The sequence below is a fragment of the Trachurus japonicus genome, chromosome 8 (genome assembly GCF_045865225.1).
Source record: "Trachurus japonicus isolate A0001 chromosome 8, Traja_1.0".
NCBI classification, from domain to species: Eukaryota; Metazoa; Chordata; class Actinopteri; order Carangiformes; family Carangidae; genus Trachurus; species Trachurus japonicus.
Window position 1 is genome coordinate 24,055,982 of NC_140914.1, and position 14,777 is coordinate 24,070,758.

Here is a 14,777-nt window from a genome sequence, read left to right on the forward strand (position 1 = left end):
CCACAATATCACACATTCCAGCATGAGCAAACTGTGGAGTCCAGTGCCGCCGTCAAAGGCTCCTCTGTGTCGCTGTCACCTCAGAGACAACAGGAATGCTCATCCACTGCAGCTCTCCCTCCCTCCACAGACCAGGGCCTGGACAGACTGCTGGAGGAAGGATCGCTCTGTCTGAAGAACAAAGTCAACAACAGACATCGAGGCAGAGAGGAGGAGAGGGAAAAAATAATACATTGAAGAAGGACGGAGGGAAGAAATGAGAGGGGAAAAGGGGGGTGATAAAATAAAGACAGAAATGTGATTTCATGAGTCAAAACTTAAGACACAGCACAAGATAAAAACACAAGAAAGAAACTGGATTATGTATATGACTCACATTAAAAATCAGGCACCAGAGAAACAGACATGGTTTCTTCACTAACAACACACATGGGGTCACAGGGTCTCTGCCTACAGTATGTATACCACAACTACACATATTCAGAGTGGGTAAAATGAAATGATGTCACCAATGCTATTCTTTGCACAACCTACCACAGAGTATGTGTGACCAAGGCCTGAGGTGAAAATGTCTGTATTAGTTTCAGTACTAAAAAAAAACTCAGCCGGTTTACTCAGAGAGAATTCACCCATAGCATCTACACCTATCACTACACTTCCTGTGATGTATGGGCGGATGAGTCCATATTATATGATGTCTCTTATCTACAGTCGCCCACTCTGTGTCTCAGCAGCAGCACAGAAACCCCAAACAGGAGGCCTGTTAGCTCAGTGGAGACACAGAGGCAGAGAGTAGCCTGACATTTCCTGTCCACATGCCAAGAAAAAGACACATTCTTCTGCTTTCCATGCCCATACTCCCTCTCTCTTTCCCTCTTTATTTCATTTGATGCCCAGAAGTTGTCAGATCTTCCACCTGCTGCCAAATGGATTTGCAGCGTGGCCAGTATGATCAACACAACAATTTGCATCATGCACTTTTGATGAGATGCACTTGCTGCAACTTGTTTTCACCTCGATGTGACTTCCTGGTTTCATTTCCAAGCCAAACCCAGTATATCAGGTACCAGTGAGCTAATTGGTAGTAGACTTTACTTCAAACAGCATGAGTCAGCTTGTTTTACCTGAACACTGTGCTAATTGCAGTTATTTAGTGGGAAGTGAATGAGCAGGCACTATCACAAGGGCAAGGCCCACTGGCAGTTATAACAGTGAATGATGATGAAACTCTGTGTCACAGCGTTTTGATGTATGGGGATCAGTCAGGTTTCATTTGAAAGCACTGGTGACTAATCTGCTCTCCTCTCCGGGGCACAGAGTCCAGTCAGTACTGTATAGTTTCACAAGCAGGGCGCTATTTTTTGCTCATGGAAGTGTATGGTAAGTGAGTCACAGTGTTAATGAGTCATGGTTTCTTAAAGATACTGTATATCTGTGTCCAGCCTTAATTAGATCATTCACAGTTTGTGGGACCAGTCCGAAATGAGCTTTTATCAGTTTTTTTTAGTTTTTTTTTTAGACTCACTGGATGTTCAGCCATGGTGACAGGACTGATGTTATAATCTTGAGACTGGGGGCCACAGGGGAATGAGCTGAAAGCGCCATCTAGTGCTGAAAGCCTCCTCTGTGCCGACATTATGGGTCACGTATCTCTTCATCCAATCTTATCAGCAGTCCGAGGTAAATAGAGGAAATCCATTGCCAATTGTGAATCATTATGTAGCGGGAATTGTTTTCCTCAAGTCTATTGGCTGGTTGTGGTGGTTGACCGAAGTAGGAGCAGAGCGTGCCAAGGTGTGCGTAAAAAGGAGGAGCTGTGCATATACGCGCTCCCTCCAACTCTTTGACCTCCCTCTTTGGTTTCACTCCTGGCTGGTTTCCGGACTTGAATGGGATGAGGAGGAGGACTTGACTGTGATTTACCCACTTGTTCTCATCCGCAGGTTGAAGACATGAGCGGTAAGTCAACATTTCAAATCATCTTCTATAACGTCTCACCGGCAGGAAGTGATTGACAGACTTGCAGCGGTTCAATATTATCCTCACACAGCAACAGGTCTGTGCTGTAGCCTATTATTGATCATCGATTATCAGTGATACGTGTGTCCGTGTGCCGGTGTGTTCTACAATGGAGCATGTAGTGTACCCACTGGATTCAGCTGTTTATCATGTTATTATATCTACACCATGATTCGAGACATTCCTCTAAAAAAAAAGTATTTTCTCCAAATTAACAGTAATTTGTAAAACAACGTATCTTAATTTTTTTAAATCTTTTTTTTATTTTTTATCTTTTTAAAGAAAATTTGATACACATCACACACATCTGAGAAATTCTGATGAAGAAGTGATTAATCTTGGTCTTCTTTTTTAAGATCTAAATATACCATCATCTTACCAGGAGATAACACATGTAGCCTAAAGTTTTATGTCTTTATGATTTCCTCTAAATAGAAAGCAAGCTCTCTATTTTGCACTTCATATTTTCTTGTTTACCTTATTTAATTCTTACAGTTTAAATTGAACTTTAGTTCTAAGAATATGGATTATGGTCCATAATTTTTCAGTTTCTGAGTCTTTGGGATTACGTTATATGTGAGCTGCAGAAGATGAGAGATAATCACATCAGAACAATGTCTCAACAGACTGTTTATGAGTAATGGCACAGATTCCAGAGCATCCAGACCTGTCCCGACCTGCCTGGTAGCTGTGTAGTGCTGATCAGCTGCACAGAGCAGCACACACTCACTCACTCTCAGTGTTGGTAAATAACTTGAATGTGTAACAGCAGAGAGGGTAAAAACTTGAAGGGTCACATCCATTAATCAATTATATGCTTTTCTTTGGAATTGAATTCATTTAGTTTCCTACCAGGGGCCCAGAGTTACGTCTTTACATACAGAGAATAAGCATCATAACATGGGAGGAAATGCACGCTGCTAATTTCAGCTGCAGTGAGATGGATAGGAAACTGGTGACCTGACCTGTCTGTAATTTTAGCAGAGCCACTACATTTGTTCAACCAACAAAAGAGGAGACGCTGGATTCCTCCTGTAGATCAACACGGCTTTGGGGGGCTGGTGTTGTTATAGTGCGAGTTTTTCAGCAATTCCTCGCTGGATCTGAAAAGCTGGGAAAAACCTTCTCTCCAACACATTATTGATAATGGCATCAGCACTTTGTTGTTATGATCACTTATTCCATTAAATTGGTGTTTTTGTTAAACTTATTTTTTCACTTTCTCTGTGTCTCCTACAGTGTGAAGTGAATGGGGCTGAGAAAGCCTTTGTCTGTGGTCCCCTGGTGTGTTTTTAGGTGTGCAACATGAGTCATGCCAGTATTTTCATTCCTGCACTCTGACCCACTCAAAGTGTGTGTGTCTCTTTCGAGTTTATGACCCTCATAATAGCAGACCCTTTGCTCTATCACAGTTAAACAGAGTTTAAAACCACTGTTGCTGTTGTATGAACCCACTCTGACTATTGAGTTCATGTTCCATCATGGTACGTGAGTCGCAACACCTCCAACCTGTCTGTCAGAACGTTGGCTTCAGGTCAACTGTTCATCTGTCAGACTCATGTGTCGTAGGGAGTAAATCCCTCTCAGCATGTCTGGGAAGATTTCCAGTAAGGAACACTCATCTCATTCCTCCACTATGCAGTTCATCAGCCTAAAGTAATCCATAAGAATGTCTTTTATGATAAAGGCACTCGCTGTTGGACAAAGAGGATCACCAACAAAATGTCATAAAGTCTGAAAATAGAGAGTTACGAAATCATGAAATTATCATGGAAGTAACATGACCCACTTTTGATGGCCAACAGTATCAGATACACAGATAAGCACAGTGAGACAAAAACAAATTCCAGTGAAATTCTCCATGGGGAACAATATTTAGTCTTGGACAGGATATGTCTCTAAATTTGGTCTTTAGGGTTGAAATGTCACATGGACGAGACATGACTCATAGCAACAGATAGTACATCTTAAGGAAATGAAGCTTAATTAGGATCAAGTAGGTTATGCTCCTCCACATTGAAAGGAGCCAGCTGAGGTCCTCAGGTGCTCCTGGACTCCTCTCTGGGGAGTTGTTCCGGGCTTGTCCCACCGTGAGGAGTCCCCAGGGAGGCCCAGGACACGATGGAGTGTCTATGTCAAGTATAACACTGTTATTCTTAGGATTTCCTATCAACTCCGCTGACTGTACTCTGATTGAAATGTCTTGAACAGGTGTTTTGGGTTGGGCGGAGGAGGAGGACACAGCCCCGGAGGAGGTGAGATCTTCTCCTCCCTGGACAGAGGAGCGCTGTGAGGAGCTGTGGGATCGCGTGGAAGGAGTGAGACACAAGCTCACGCGTATCCTAAACCCGGCCAAACTCACCCCGTACCTGCGGCAGTGCAAGGTCATCGATGAACAGGATGAAGATGAGGTGCTCAACTCAACACAGTATCCGCTGCGCATCAGCAAGGCCGGTGAGAGGAAGAAGGATTCATTCATTCAGTAAATCGACATAGTCAGAGCAGCCAGAGTAGCTTGGCCTGCTGGTTTGGCTCATCTTTTGAGTTTTAACACCAACAGATAATAAATACACATACTTTTAGATCAAGTGTGACTGACACCCTCTGGGAATATAATGATCTCAGATTAAAAACCAAACAGAAACACTCCTGAACTTGCCTGATAATAATGATAGACATTTTCCTTGGAGAGTTATCTGTACGCACATGTCTCCACCGCAACCAGGAATTGTGAATATTTATTTTGGCATCCTTTGAATTAGAAACAGAAACATAATCTGGTTTATTGTAAAGTAGATTTTCACATATACAAGGAAGTAGAACAGTTAACATTGTAGGAAGGTAAGTAAAACAAACAAGGTAGAATATGTAGATACGTAAAATAGAAAAATGCCACAAGGGGTTAAAATCAACAAAGATGTGCAGAAAAATATTATAGTAAGGGAATAAGAGATTACAAGATATAACAAAATCCACATGCAAAATCAATCAACATTGTGTAGGCGATGTGGTTTTTACTGAGATATACTGATTGGACGACAGGAAACTCTACAATCTTACAGGATGCTTGGTTGATAGGTTGCACAGAATACACCGTGTGTTTCATTTGCGAAGAGAGAAGAAACATTATGTGCAAATGATTATCCTGCGGGTTGTTGGCTGAGAGGAACACGTGGTAAAGATAAATGTTGCAGTGAGAGAAACGGGCAGAGAGTGAGATGAAAGGCATTGCTAAGTAAAGGGGAGTGTGAAGGCGGAGTGAGAGAAGATAAAGATGAAGGGCAGATGTTGCAAGTAAAGACGGGATGAGGATGAGCACCTGGTCCAATACTGAGCAAATATTGTTGTTTCATGGCCACTGAGTTAGCTCATGCTAGAGCCGGTCATTCATCATGTTCATGTTTGAAATACTTGTATAACCACAGGGGCTAATGACGCTCACATCAAAGAGGTAGCGTTTTTGTGGTCCTAATATTTCAGTTGTGATAGTTTACATGAGCGTGCATCACTTTGTTGCTTTTCTGGTGGGCATCGTCCCTGTTGTTCATTACAGCATTTCTTTCTGAGCATGTTTCTTTCTCTTTTGTCGATCAGGTCGTTTGCTGGACATTCTGCGTGTTCAGGGCCAGCGAGGTCTTCAGGCCTTCATGGAGGCACTTGAGTTTTACCACCCTGAGCAGTACACACAGCTGACCGGAGAGCAGGCCACACAGCGCTGCTCCCTCATACTGGGTAAGCAGGCAAAACAGCTGCTGTGAAATAAAAAGCCTATTAAGAGCCCGTTACAGTGGTATGAGAAGATACATATTTACTCATTAATTGGAAAAAGATGCTGTTTCAATTCCGCTTGCTGGGTTTCATTAAAAAAAAGCTTTATTTATATCTCACTTTTCAGAACAGAGTTTCAAAGTGACAAAACACAGCAATAAATGACGGAGAAGAGAAGCAAAGCGTCAATCAGCAATCAGCTCAGCTGTATAGCAGAATTACAAGTAGGCTACGCCTGTTAAAACAGTGAAACCGATAAAGCAGACATCAGAAAGTACAACGAATAGTAGAAACCATGGTAGAAACCAAAGACTGAAATCATTAATTAACCGGTAACGATAAATGCACAGTCATCTTTGGGACAGGTATCTACAAGGAAGATTGTGTGAGGTTAATGGCCCATGATAAACACAAAAGATGTTCAAATGTCAGTAAAAGGCCACACAGTGAGCAAAGAGAGCTGAAATGCAGGCTCTTTAAAAACTGTAGATCTCTCTGCAAAACTGAACACACAATTCTTTTTTTTATATATATATATTTTTGGGGGCTTTTTCGCCTTTAATGGAAAGCACCGTCGATAGAGAGACAGGAAATGGGGAGGCAGTGGGGGGACATGCAGGAAAGGGCAGGTCGATGCAGGACCTGAACCGGGGCCGCCTGCAGTGACGGCTGCTCTACCTACTGAGCTAAACACCGCCCCTGATACCACAATTCTTGAGCTTTTGCGATGTCTTAATGACTGCTGGCCAGCCACGTTAAACAAACACAATTCACAGTGATTCACAGGTCACACAGGTACATGCTACACCCTGCTTTGTCTCCTCACACATTAAAAACAAGCCTCTCTGCTTTGTGACTTAACCATCTCCGTACACTGACCAGCAGCCCTCATGACCTCATCACATCCACCTGTTTCTTCCCCCCTCCCTCATTACAAACAGATGAGGAAGGCCCAGAGGGTTTGACCCAGTTTCTGCTCCTGGAGGTGCGGAAACTGAGGGAGCAGCTTCGAAACAGCCGCATGTGTGAGCGCCGTCTGTCTCAGCGCTGTCGGATGGCGGAGGAGGAGCGCAGCCGAGCTGAGCGCAAGGCGCAGGAGTTACGTCACGACAGACTGCAGCTGGAGAGGTCGGTCTGACTTGTAGTAGTAATAATGTATGATAAATAATAGTCTTCCATCACCCAGCTTCAGTGTCTGAATTCAAACTCATGAGCAACAACAATTAATAGATCTATTTTGCTTTTAGTCTATTTTTTTTTTTTAGCAGTTATTACACAAAACTGAGTCATTGAGAAACATTAAGACTGTGTCATCTGGCAACTTTGTGATGTGAAGGCTGCGTCAGGACTGTGAGCTGGCCAGCCGAGAGCTGGGTAAGCTGAAGGACAGACACCTGGAGCAGGCGGTGAAGTACTCCAGGGCCTTGGAGGAGCAAGGCCAGGCCTCCTCCCGAGAGAGGGAACTACTGAGGCAGGTAAGTCACTTAGGTGCAGTGTGGGTAAAAACGGGAGCCGTGCAGATAGTTCCACCTCAGGAGAGTTACAGAGGGATGTTTTCGAGATCACTGCCGTGCTTGTAACTCATTTAACTAAGAGATATTGATACCTGCGAGTTGTCCAACAATACCACAACCTGAGAAACTTCACTGAAGCAGTTGGAGGCCCCTCGGTGGGAAGCAGGAAGTGAGAGCATGAGTCACCAGAGTATAAAAGCTGCTGTTTACTTGCTGCAGAGATGGCGATGTCGCTGTGGGCTCAGCTTGTGATTTAATAGTGATCTCCTTGCACCAAGTCCCTCAATTTGTTCACTGAAGGTGCTGTTGTAAGTGCTCCATGGCAACCATAAAACTTAATATAACACAAAGGTATGTATGCCAGAAAAACAGTTTCGATCACTTTCTATGCAGAGACATGCAGGGCTATTTTAAGGACATGTTTAGGTTTCAGTGCTAAGGAAAAGAAATGTTTTGTTTGATAGAGTGATATGGTGGGAAAAAAAATAGTGCTTGAGGCAGCTGAAGTGAAACTGCTTCAGCTGGCATGCAACTTCAACATCAGACCTCAGGAAAGCAGGGCACTCCAGCCATGCAGATGTAATCAGCCTGCGTTTTATCTATTCCATGCTCTGTCACAACATGTCGACCATGCCCCGGAGATATGAACCACCTGGTTGCGAAATAATTTTTTTGTTGATTCTATCCTTAAAGAGTAGCCTTATTGTTGATACACAGCATGTAAGCCATGTTACTGAATTTGAACAGGCTTTACAGCAGTGCAACAAATGCCAGGTGCAGAAAAGCAAAAACCTACTTTGTGAAATGACAGGATATGTGTGTTTATGGCTGCTTTGCTCTGTCTCCAACCAGGTGGAGGAGCTGAAGTCCAGGTTGACGGAGACAGAGCAGCAGACAACAGTCAGAGATCCAGAGAAAACTACAGCAGCTAAAAGAAACAGTTTGCTCTCGAATGGAGCAAATGGTTCTGCTTTACCAAAGAAGCCACCGCACCACGGCGAGTTTCAGAAACCTGAGAGGACCGAACCTCAGAGGGGCGACTCAGTTCCTGCCACTGGAGTCAAAGTATGTTTTTGATTCTATTGTATCTGAATTTCTGCAATGCTTTTGCAATTTGTACCACCAAGAGTTTTTATTATCTGTTATTGATGTGTTTTATGATGTAAAAAATGTTGTGTCTGTTCTCCACGTCAGGCTCTCATGGAGATGCTGCAGCATGACCGCAGGGAGGCTTCAGAGCAGAGACAGGAGCTCTGTGACATCATCACCAGACTACAAAGAGAACAACAGAGCATTGAGGAGCACAGGGACAAGGTGAACAGTTGTCACTCATCATTTCACACTAAATCTGGTTTTAATTTGCTTAATTTGCGTTGTTGTTCTTTGTTCTGCCATCAATCTGAATTTTCTGCCTCTGAATAGTGACTGTACTGTGTCTTTGCAGCTGGAGTCGCAGTGTGAGCAGCTGCAGCTGAAGGTGAAGACTCTCCAGCTGGACTGGGAGACTGACCAGAAGAGGTGCATGTCCTATTTCAACCAGGTCGTGGAACTGGAAAAGGAGAGAGACCAGGTCAGTGGAGGTCTATCTGTACTCCTTCCACCCAGCCTTCGACAGTTTTTACACCATGCAAACTTCCCCCCTTCGTTTCGGTTTTCACCTTTTTTTGACCAGGCCTTGCGTAGTCGAGACAGCCTGCAGTTGGAGTACACTGACTGTCTGCTGGACAAGAGCCGCCTGCGTAAACGCATTGCGGAGCTGCAGGTCAACCTGGAGCAGCAGCAGAGGGACCTGGAGAGAGAGAGAGAGCGAAACCAGGAGCAGAGGGAGCAGAGCAGCCCCTGTCTGCACTGTGTGAGTTAACATGGGGATACAGCAAGTCGGGGCTGCAGCACTGACCGTCCACTGCAACCACACAACATTACCATACATACTATATAATTTTCTATGTCTGCTCCCCAGTCCCGCCTGTCTCTGTGCAGTGAAGACCAGTGCTACGGCCCGTGCTGTTCCCTCGACCTGGAGCTGAGCCCCCGGCCCAACAACAACAACCAGCCGGTGCTAAGAAAGGTCAGAGCCAGCTTTCATCTCAGTGGATGAGACAATTACGATAACAGTGTAATGTTTCAATCAAATTAAATCAGGGGTTGTAGTCCTCTGCATAGGAATGTGCTGCTGCTGTCAATCACAGCAGCTGTAGCCTACCTGCTGTTTATGTTGTGGACTGTGGAGCCACTTTGTTTACTGTAAGGGCTCATTTTCACTCAACACAGCTGTTTAGAGGCCGCACAAATGTGTTTTCTCTGGTTTTGTTTATGCTATGCAAGGAATGCAGCTTTTGGACTGCAAAGAGCATTTCTTCAACCAGACTTGGATCTTATTATTGTTTTAGAGATGTTGTAATACAATTCTTATGCAACTCTTGGCATGTTAGCACAGGTCTGCACAATTAGCTGTGAGGTCACACCATGCTAACTTGTCTTTTCTGCTTGTCTTTTCAACAGACGCCCTCTAGAGGCCAAGCCCATGAAAACTCAGAGGGTGAGTCCTGTGCACTGACAGCCGGAAGATGATTCTTGGGTTTTGTAATACAAAGGAAAATACTTGAGCACAATTTAGACTACTTGTCTGAACAATGTTTCTGCTCCTTCACAGATTCTTGTTCTAATTCAGAGGAGAATCTCCTGTGTCCAGTAAGTAATAGCAACACAGCCCTGCTCACTAAAACTGCTTGAACAAAAGAGAAAGAGAGAAAGAAAGAAAGAAAGAAAGAAAGAAAGAAAGAAAGAAAGAAAGAAAGAAAGAGTCACAAATGGTGCTTTTTTGTTCACCTCTTTTCCCTCAGACAGAAGACAATGAAAAAGAAATAAACCGGCTCTCTACATTTCCCTTCCCTCCTTGTATGAACTCCATCAACCGACGCGTCAACACAGAGTGAGTTTTATCAGCCCCACGTAACCGCACTCATTTTTATCTTACTAATTTCTTTATTACCTTTGTAACAATTGATTAACATCTCTTTTTCTGCTCTTTAAAGGTTTGACCAGGACTCCTGGGGCAGTGATGAAAATGATAATATCACAGGTAGGCTACATTTGATTCTGTCAGGATTTGCATGAACAGCCATCGCTATCTACTCTGCAAACAAATGAGTACAACGATGACTCACTTTGATCTGCTTTTGTCTTTTGTTTTCAGTCATTTGCTATCAAAGTACAATAACACAGTCAGGTTTTGCGTTCTCGTGTTATTCTTAATTTATGGGGCTCTGGGTTGTGTTTTAAGGAGAGCCCACTGAACTTTCTTTGTGGGATTCCTGGACCTCCCTACACTCTCATCTCTTCCCCCCTGACCTGGTCAACCTGTCTGCAGTCTCTTCACACCAACCCAACCCAAGTGTTCCCAGGTACTGCTTTATAACACTGACTTGTCCTGCTTAATAGATATTAATGTAACGTGACATTAGAGGATCAATTTAACCCCATGGGCCATGGTGTGAATATTGGTGCAACAATGAATCTTTTAAGATTATTACATGATTGCAGAATCGTATTTCTTAAAGTATCAATACACAACCACAATGTATTTTATAGCATATTTAGAATAATAGAAATGTCATTTAATATCAATAATCCCATTTGTAAGATTTGCATCACATGGCTGACCATCTTTTCCATCTCTCAGGGTGCCCTCCTCCCCCTCCTCCCCGTCTTCAAGTCCCCCTGCCTTACCAAAGCACGGAAGAACCAGTCTGGCTGATGATATCACAGTAGTCGGGGGAAACCGAACAGGGATCTTTGTGAGCCACGTGAGAACTGGTTCCCCAGCAGAACAGTGTGGACTGAGGGAGGGCAGCGAGCTGCTGGAGGTATGTCTCTCTGCGTGGTGAATAAATCATGTCTGATTGAATATGTGCTGCTCAAAAGTTAGGTACGCTTCAGCTCATGCTCATATTTGTATTCCAAAGCTCCAGGGCTGCAAAAAAAGTGGACATGAAATCAAGAATAAGACAAGGAAAAAGACTGATGTGGTGTGAGAACATAAGACTGTAACATAACATTCAGCTTTGGATTCATGTTGTCCAGCTGGAGCGGGTTCTGTTTGGTGGAGGCAACATCCAGCTGGGACAGTGCACTGCTGAGGTAGCCCACTTTTCTCTGCAGTGGTGGACGGAGCCTTCAACACTCAAACACCAGAGCAACCCAGAGGGTGAGTCTGTTATCTAAGAGATATGAAAAATTAATGAAAACTCTCACAATGACACAAAACGTTGGATGGATTCATGTCTTGATGTAGTGAGACTAAGCTGTCTCTTCCTCTGTTTCTCGTTGTCAGCGTATTCACAGCTTTGCTCCCAGCTCCTGTCGCCCAGCTTCATGGGGGCCGACTCTTTCTATGTGCGTGTCAATCTTAATATGGAGCCCCATGGCGACCCACCATCTCTGGGGGTGTCCTGTGATGATATTATACATGTCACAGACACAAAATACAATGGAAAATACCACTGGCGCTGTTCCCTTGTGGACCCACTCACAGCCAAGCCCCAGCAGGCAGGAACCATGCCCAACTACAACAGGTAACCAGTTTGATTTCCTGGTTTGTTTTAGACGGTATTTTTAGGGCTTTTCACAGCAGCTCTGAATCGTGTGTATTTATTTTAATTATACAGAATTATGACTGTAAACAACCTGATTTGAACTTTTTTCAGGGCACAACAACTGTTACTTGTAAGGCTACGAAAAATGGCCTTGGATCAAAAGGACTTCAAGAAGAAGGTTGTAAATCTACTGATATTGATATTACAGAGCTGGTACTGTAACACCAGTCAACAAAACTAATGGGTATTTATTTTTATCCATGTTCCTATATGCAGTTCTTGAAGAAATCATCCAACCGTGTACGACTGGTCAAGGCGGTGGATCCCAATGGCCGTGGGATTGGTTCCACACAGCCGGTCCTTTACACGCTCAGCAAACGTAAGATCCAGTCATAGTGTTTTCAGAATGCAACGCTGAATCTGTGTGATAAATAGTTTTTTTTTTAAATATATATATAAAGGTGTTAGTTTTCTGTCTGTGTATTTGTACACTAATGTGTGTGCCTCTGTGTGTACCTGTCTCCTCAGGTCATGAGGAGCACCTCATCCCTTACAGTTTAGTGCAGCCAGTTCAGGTTCAGACGAAGCGACCGGTCATTTTCTCCCCCTCTCTCCTCTCCCGTGGTCTCATAGAGAGACTGCTGCAACCTGCAGAGTCTGGTTTGAACTTCAACACCTGTCCACCAGGTATGTGCACGGCAGGTACACACCCTCATTCACACACATGAAACCCCAAACACTGACAAACGCAATGAACGCAAAGAGTTGATGATTCCTCTTGACATATATGATACATGTTTCCTTTGTTCTGCAGAACCGATCCAGGCTTCAGAGAGACGGGACAAGAGTGTGTTCTTGTTGGACTCCTGCACTCCAGAGCAGGCTCTGGGCATACGGCTGCAGTCAATACAGGACATCATTAGCCAAGTAATGACAAAACATCTTCAAAAGTTAATCTCATTGTTCCACAAACACACACAGTTTGATCTTGCTAATGCTGAGTTTGACCTCATCAATTGGGTCTCCTTTAAGGACATGTAATTAGGATGGTTGTTGGTTCAATCAATAACCACTCATAGCTGTGTGCATCATTTTATCAATGTCTAGGACAAGCACTGTCTCCTGGAGCTGGGACTGGCCAGTGTTGAAGGCTTATTGAGACAGGGGATTTACCCAATTGTCATCCATATCCGCCCAAAGAACAAAAAACACAAGAAGTTGAGGTAGGTGCACATTCATTTGCTCAACAAGTAGGCTACAGTAAATTCAGTGCTACACTTTGTATGCATTAGATTATATCTGCATAATGGCACTTTACTCAGATTCATACAAATTAACTATGGACATCACACAATTCATGATGTGTGTTAAAATAAACCATAATCAAATAAAATTCTACTTCATTTGCAGTTTGTGGTATGTTCTTACCTGTTTTTTTATAACAGGAAGTTTTTTCCACGCTGTGGGGAGGACAGCGTAATGGAGGAAGTGTGCCAGGCCGAGGAGCTGCAGCTGGAGACGCTGCCCATGCTCTACTACACCTTGGAGCCCAGCACCTGGAGCTGCACCGATGAGCTGCTGACAGCCATTCACAACGCCATACACAACCAGCAGAGGGCAGTAGCATGGGTCGAACTGGATAGGCTGCAATAGAGGAGAGATAAGGAGTGTGGACTGTATATTCAAAGTTCAAACTATCTTTGAATAAAGATGTCAACTATCTACAGAAGATTAACATTTAGGGTTGGATGATCCTACCAAGATTACATGGAGTCTCCAAGGAGGCCAGATTAGGCCCATGTGTTATTAGGCTTAGGTATTAGGCCAAATGTTATCATTCTCATCCACATTGCCGAGCTGGACTGGCTAAAACAGGAGAATGGTGAAAATGAAATCAAATGTAAAAACATTTCCACACAGACTTATTTGTAATAGCTGTTTTTGTCAACATGAATTATGCCCTGCCTCTTTTTCTACTCAGACAGCTTTTTATACATAAAGGTTTATTTTGTATGTACACTGTCAAAATTAGGCTTGAAGATCACACATGATATTCTTTTTTTAAGGCATGCTTTGAGTCACTGGTGGTTGACTTATTTTGTGAGTGAAAAGTCAAGCTGTGAGGACACAAAGTGCTTTAAAAGGGTACAGGTGAAGGAGAGTGTAGTATGTTGTAGCAAGAAATGTTGAGGAGAATGCAAATCTGCTCATCCACACTTTGTATTAGCAGTAGGCTATATATCAATTGTACACAGTATCAAACTGATATAACCATAGTTATATACACTTTTTTTAAAAAGAGAATATTTGTTAATTTCTGGAATTTCTTTAGCTGGTCTATAGATGACTGAGGTAAGCTAGTGCTGCGTTTTTATTTAAACTACTTTGTACGACAGAAGCTTTAGTTGGCTATGACCAAGTGGTTTTCTTTTGTTACTGCCGAGTTGTTTCCTTTGTTTTGTAACCAGTTTGAAAATAAATGAATCCAACATGAACTGAGCTGTACTTCACTTGGTGATCAAAAACGCTAAATACTGGATCTTATTGTTTGGTGGACCAGCTGAACTTGACAAGATTTTTTGTTTGTTCTAAAATAGTGAAATAATTATCCAAAAGCGACAGAAATGGACAGGGAAAAAAAAAACCTTTTAGTATTATCCTATTCATAGAACGAAGAAGATTAATTATAATTCACCACTGAAATGAATTATGATTTTAAAATGTTTGTAACTAAAATTGCAGTTACTAAAGTAGGACGTCACAAGTAGCCTACATATCAATGTATTCATTCAATTTGTCCAATTTGTTTTATCCCGTTTTTTGTTTAGTTTAGTTTTTTTACTTTAATTATTTATTTATGTATTTATTTTTACCCATTTGT

General features: G+C 42.9%; 1 protein-coding gene across 1 annotated transcript; it reads left to right on the plus strand.

Annotated features, from left to right (window-relative positions):
* Nucleotides 1–1,864: 1,864 nt before the first annotated feature.
* LOC146983320 (caspase recruitment domain-containing protein 11) lies at nucleotides 1,865–14,391 on the plus strand. Its single transcript, XM_085784828.1, has 24 exons — nucleotides 1,865–1,959; nucleotides 4,231–4,473; nucleotides 5,614–5,751; nucleotides 6,729–6,915; nucleotides 7,124–7,262; nucleotides 8,154–8,366; nucleotides 8,496–8,615; nucleotides 8,746–8,871; nucleotides 8,974–9,153; nucleotides 9,262–9,369; nucleotides 9,804–9,840; nucleotides 9,955–9,992; nucleotides 10,145–10,233; nucleotides 10,337–10,383; nucleotides 10,585–10,705; nucleotides 10,984–11,167; nucleotides 11,385–11,508; nucleotides 11,635–11,875; nucleotides 12,008–12,074; nucleotides 12,173–12,275; nucleotides 12,425–12,583; nucleotides 12,711–12,823; nucleotides 13,004–13,119; nucleotides 13,342–14,391. The coding sequence occupies exons 1-24, from the start codon at nucleotides 1,953–1,955 to the stop codon at nucleotides 13,547–13,549; spliced, it is 3,108 nt and encodes a 1,035-aa protein (XP_085640954.1). The 5' UTR covers nucleotides 1,865–1,952; the 3' UTR covers nucleotides 13,550–14,391.
* The last annotated feature ends 386 nt before the right edge of the window (nucleotides 14,392–14,777 follow it).